Here is a 5,876-nt window from a genome sequence, read left to right as displayed (position 1 = left end):
TATATATATATAATAAATTAATAAATCCGGTAAAAATGATGAAGAAGAATTTGTATCATTCATTAAAATAAGATGACAAGTTAAGGGATTTTGACATATTTATTTTAAAAATTTAATATTTTAATTTAAATTTAATTTTTTTTTTTTTTTATCAATGAATTGTAAATTTTACATCCGTGACGGGTAAAAAAAAAAAAAAAAATTGTTAAAAGGAAAGAAAAGTGAAGTGAAGAAAATAAATAAATAAATTTTTTTTAAAAAAATTATAATTTATAATTTTTTTTTTTTTTGTTTTGTTATTACTTACAATTATCGACGACATGACATTGGCCAATAATTCTAATCACCACCGACATTTATAATAATAATAATATTAACTATTTTTAAAAAAAAAATCACAATATCAATGACTAAAAAAATAATAATAATATTTTAAAAAAAAAAAAAAAACCCGTATGAAACTCATACGAAATAATTACACACGCACGCACGCACACACACGCACTTCCGATTTATGTACAACAAAAAAAATATTAATAATAATAATAATTAAACTAAAAAAAAAAAAAAATAATAATAACGATAAAATCGTTCGTTAGATCGAACTTGAACTCGTTTCGTTAACGTTTCCGTTTCCGTTTCCGTTTCCGTTAGTTTCCGTTAGTTTCCGTTATTTTCCGTTTTCTTCCTTTCTTTTTCTTTTTCTTTTTCTTTATTTAAATATTTTTCGTATTTATCGGAATATTTTTCGTGTGGTTCGGTTATTGTAAAATGCAATCGATCATTCGATATGACTTGTAAATTTGATAAGCTATCACTTGAAAAACCTTTATTTTCTTCACCGTTCATTTCTATTGTTTTATTAGATTGTTTTTCATCGTTTGATTTTTGACCTGTGAACATTATTATTATTATTACTTATTATTAACAATCAACAGGGAGAGAAAAATAATAATGATAATAATAAAACTTACTCGATGTAAAATAATTTCTATCTAATTTTAATATCGGTGCTTCCAATATCAAATGCATAAATAATGATATGACGTATGTTATTAATATGTCACCCATTAACGTCCAAAGCTATGCAAAAAAAAAATTAATTAATTAATAAACTACAATTATTATTATTATTATTAATGAATGAGTGATAACGATAAGACTCACGATTTTAAATTTACTATTATAATCTGGAGTTCTTAATGATGACGTAGAATAAAGTTGTATGGCTCCGTGTGATAAAAATACGCAGTAGGTCAACCTGCTCAAAGGTACGAAAGCTTTCCAAGAGAGTATGGGTTGTATGAGGCCACCGTTATTCGTGGCACCCATTAAAATGAGTGATGCCATCGCTATGGACCAGGGTATCCGATGTAAAGCTGCGTAAACGGATGCGAGAGTCCTGTCGTATTCGTAACCGGGTGTGTAAAACAAAATGGCGGTGAATATGGGAACGTGTGATAGTACGAGTATCAATATGGATGATATCATTTGATGTTTGTAAGAGAGTTGAATGTGTAATTTTTTTTTATAATAAATATAAGATGCTATTATTCCGACGAGATATGGTATGAATCTCGTGTGTGTTGGTATGTACGTGATTCTAAATGTCGGATCCGAATTCAAATCGACTAAAACTCTAGAAAAAAAAAAAAATAATAATAATAATAAATTTATCGTTTTTCGTAATCGAAATATACAAATGAGTAAAGATGGACGTACGAATTGAAAGACATCAAAACGGGATCTAAATAATTAGTAAATGTCAATGCGAAAAGCGTAGCGGAAACGGATGCTATTAAAATTCCAATTAATGAAAATCCAAATAACGATTTTTTCCATAGAATATAAACGATAGGAGGTGCGACGAGGTAAAAATGAAAATCGCAAGTCAAGTGCCACGATTGAAACATGCACTGAAAGGAGAGAGAAAAAAAAAACAAAATGGCGTTTTTTAGAAATTTAATAAATTTAAATAATAATGATGATGATGATGATAATGATAAGGCTAACCAGATCTTGTGTGTTTACGTAATTATTTACGTATAAAAGATTTGTCCACCAATTTTTTGCGCAACGATCTTGTTCCAAACTAACTCTCGCTTTCCATAACGGTCCAGAACCTAAATGATATAAAATGGTTGCATAAAATCCAACAACGAGTATGTAAACCGGAGTTAATCTGAAAAACAAAACAAATAAGTTAAGTAAAAAGCCGGAAATCGAGGGGGAGGAAGGGGGTAAAAGTTTTGTAGAAAGAGAAGAAAAAAAAAATATTCGATCGTACCTTATATACCTGTGTACGTATCCGCTAATTAATTTAAATTTTTTCGAATCGAAATCTTTCAACATTTGATTTCCGGTTAAAAATCCACTCAATAGGAAAAACGTATCAACGACTAAAACGGGACTCATTAAAAGATGAATGAAAAGTGGATTTCCGACGGCCTATTAAAAAGAAAAAAAATTTATTCGAACGGAAATGAAATTCCAGTAGCCGTAATAATAATAATAATAATTACGTTTTCCATAAAAATGGCGTTGTGCATCGGAGCTCCAGAATTTGCTATAAATCTATGACCCATCAATATAACAATCATGCTCATAAATCTCGCCGTGTGTATCGGTATTATATCTTTGGATTTATTAACACTTCGTAAACTTTTAAAATTACTTTTAGCGGAAAAACAATTTAAAAATTTTTCCAAACCTCCTGGAAAAATTCAAACAGAAAAAAAATTTTACAATTTTTTAACCCGCCATTTTTTTTTATTACGCGTCATTTAAATTTTCACGCAACCGTTACCGAATCGATTAACCGTAACCGATCGCGAGATTAAAATTTTCCAGATGTAAAATAAAAATAAATATTATTATTATTATTATTAATTTACCTTTGACCCTATTTTCTTCTTTTATCGGTAATATATCGTATGCGGTCGATAAGAAAACCATTAATGCAAACCCACCAATTACGCCACTGAAAAAAAAAAAAAAAAATAATATTATAATTAGTTTCCCGTAATAATTTTATTATTATTATTATTCACTTTCCGAAAGGTAAATTGAAATAAAATGATAATAATAATAATGATAATGATAATAATAATTTCAATTAAAAAATTTTTTATTTAAGTTTTAATTAAATTTAAAATGAGAGAGAGAAAGAGAGAAAAAGGGTTCAAGCCGTCTATCTCTTTCTCTCTTTCTCTCTCTTTGGGTCTCGTTTAAAATTTCAAATTGTTTATTATTATTATTATTATTTTTATTATTATTATTATTATTATTATTATTATTATTATTATTATTATTATTAATATTATTACTTTTTTATTTCATTAAAACGGTTTTTTTTTCTGTTCAATTACCTATCGCAAAAGAGCATCTGATCTCTCCAACGATTATTAAATAATTCGTGATAATAATAATAATAATAAAATAACGGTTCCTAAACGTCCATTATTCTATTTAAACTTTTCCAGTTGGTCTGGAGAAGCCATTCCAGAAAAAACAGAAAAGAATTAAAAAAAAAAAAATGAGATTCGAAACTTAATTGATTATTTAAATGTTTAAATATTCTATGGAAAATAAAAAACAGTCGTGGAATTATTTAAATTTCTCAAGAAAAAAAAGCAGAAGAAAAAGCAGAAGAAAAATATTCGCAATTTTCATTTCATGTAAATCCATTTGTAAACAAAATATTTAATAATAATTTTACGTCGTTAAAAATTTTCTCATTTTTACATTGATTTTATTTTTATCAAGTTGGCAACGACTAATTTTTTTTTTTTTTCTAAAAAATTTCTATTTTATTTTAATAAATTATTTAAATCAATAAATGTAATTAAAATAAATGAGAGAAATAGACTTTAAAAAAAAAAAAAAAAAAGGAAATTTCGTGGTGAAAATGATAACTCCTTTAAAATTTTCCCTTTTATAATGAAAACTTTATTATTATTATTATTATTAAAATTTTCATTTGGGTTCCATGTTTTTTTTTTGCCTTTACCTTTACCTTTATCTTTATCAAATTTTATCAACTGAAAGTAATAATTTATTAATATATATCATAACTAATATAATCGTTTTAAATATTTCAAAAAAAAAAAAAAGTAAATAAATTTTAATTTTAAATTTTCTTTTAAAAAAATAAATAAAACCGTCGGAAATTTTTCCGACCGGAAGGGGAATTTTTTATTTTTTTCTTCTTCCACGTCAAACGTCAGAAAAATTTAAAAAAAAAAAAAACCGCGTAAAAAAAAAATTATGACGATGACAAGGATAATGATGGCGCAAAACTGCGTAACGGAAAAAATTGATTTCGAGGCGGCAAACCGACAGCAAACGACATCAAACAACAACAAACGACGGCAAACGACAACGATTTTTCATTATTTTGTGTAATTAAAGTAAAAAAAACGGAAAAAAGAGTTGAATAAATTTACATATTTAAAATTAAAATATTTTGAAAGTTTTTTTTTTTTTTTTTTTTGAAAAGAAAACGAAAACGATAACAATGGCGGATAATTACGAATGAAACGTAATAAACAAATCAACGTTTTTTTTGTTATAACCGGAAACTTAAAAAAAATTCGTTTATTCGATTATGGAAAAAAAAAATTTTAAATTCACATTTTGTAGTATCCGCCGGCCGCCATGACAGTAACAACAAACAAAACGAAAACGTTTTAAAAAAAAAAAATTTTTTTTGTTTGTTTTCCTTTCCCCCCCGTCCCCCGTTCCCGTTACTCCAGGATTTTGTTTTTTGACTTGCCCTACAAATAAAAGTAATTTGAAAAAAAAGACTTACCCCATGACAAGTTGAGGAATTCGAATCCATGAAAAATCAAATTTATCCGTACCAACTTGACAAAATTTATCGTTGACTTTAACTCTGACGTCAATATCCATTGAATTTTTTCCATTTGTTTTTTTCAATGCTTCTTCCATTGAAATTTTAACATCTTCCGGTGTACAAGAATCTGGTACGCAAATAGCCCAATAAATTTCATCTCTTCTCGTTTTCGTACGATCTAAATTAAACGACTTGAAAAAGAGAAAAACAAAATGGCGGAAATCAAATTTAATATAAAATATTGTTTACTTTTCGTTTTTATTTAACGTACTTTTATGTGAGACCAAACGGAAGTGTTAAACAAATCAATATCGTTTGAATTTCGATCGATCGAAACATCGATTTCACCTTTTGGAGAATATTCTATTTCTGCTAAACAATATTGTCCTTTGAGTTTTCGATTTTCATCCGGAAGTGTGACGCCAACGGAAATGCATTCGTCAAAATGTCCCAATTGAAATGTATTTCCGGCCAATATTCCATCAGGTACTTTTGTTGATGCATCCAACACTAGAAAAATTATATCATTCATTCATTCATTAAAATAATAATGATGATGATTGTTACGAGAAAATGTATAAAAATTCGTTAAATTTTATCACACTTGCCGCCATTTTGATTACGTAAAAAAAGAAAAGAATAAATTTGGGTCACACACGCACACACACGATTTTGTTTTGCTTTTTCCCAATAATTTACTTTTTTTTTTTAACTGTCATGAAGCAGAAAAAAAAAATGTCAATTAAATGGTCAGCTAACAAAAAAAAATTTTTTTTTACTACTGCCACGTCCTTTTATTACCGAAACTCTAATCCAATTATAATAATCTGATAAATTTTTTTTTTCTATCTCTCTCTCTCTCTCTCTTCAATCTCTCTTCTTTTTTTTTGTCATTCCTTTGTTAAATAAAATATAATTAATTTATAAAATTTAATTAATTAATTAAAGGAATAAAGTAAAAAAAAAAAAGAACAAAAAAAAAAATGTCCTTTGGGAAACTTTTTGATTTTTTTTTTGTATA

At 26.7% G+C, this 5,876-nt stretch overlaps 2 protein-coding genes across 2 annotated transcripts; both read right to left on the bottom strand.

The window, feature by feature from the left end:
* Positions 1 to 761: 761 nt before the first annotated feature.
* Phum_PHUM210570 (uncharacterized protein) lies at positions 762 to 2,955 on the bottom strand (the record flags this gene model as incomplete). The annotated part of the gene is made up of 8 exons (XM_002425533.1): positions 762 to 811; positions 975 to 1,083; positions 1,168 to 1,639; positions 1,723 to 1,916; positions 2,014 to 2,182; positions 2,288 to 2,448; positions 2,523 to 2,713; positions 2,895 to 2,955. The coding sequence occupies 8 exons, from the start codon at positions 2,953 to 2,955 to the stop codon at positions 762 to 764; spliced, it is 1,407 nt and encodes a 468-aa protein (XP_002425578.1).
* Positions 2,956 to 4,806: 1,851 nt separating this feature from the next.
* Phum_PHUM210560 (uncharacterized protein) lies at positions 4,807 to 5,387 on the bottom strand (the record flags this gene model as incomplete). The annotated part of the gene is made up of 2 exons (XM_002425532.1): positions 4,807 to 5,046; positions 5,127 to 5,387. The coding sequence occupies 2 exons, from the start codon at positions 5,385 to 5,387 to the stop codon at positions 4,807 to 4,809; spliced, it is 501 nt and encodes a 166-aa protein (XP_002425577.1).
* Between the last annotated feature and the right edge of the window lie 489 nt (positions 5,388 to 5,876).

This window comes from Pediculus humanus, genomic scaffold, assembly GCF_000006295.1.
Source record: "Pediculus humanus corporis 1103172107561 genomic scaffold, whole genome shotgun sequence".
NCBI lineage: Eukaryota > Metazoa > Arthropoda > Insecta > Psocodea > Pediculidae > Pediculus > Pediculus humanus.
Note: the sequence above shows the minus strand (reverse complement) of the source record. Positions and strands in the feature narration are given on the sequence as shown.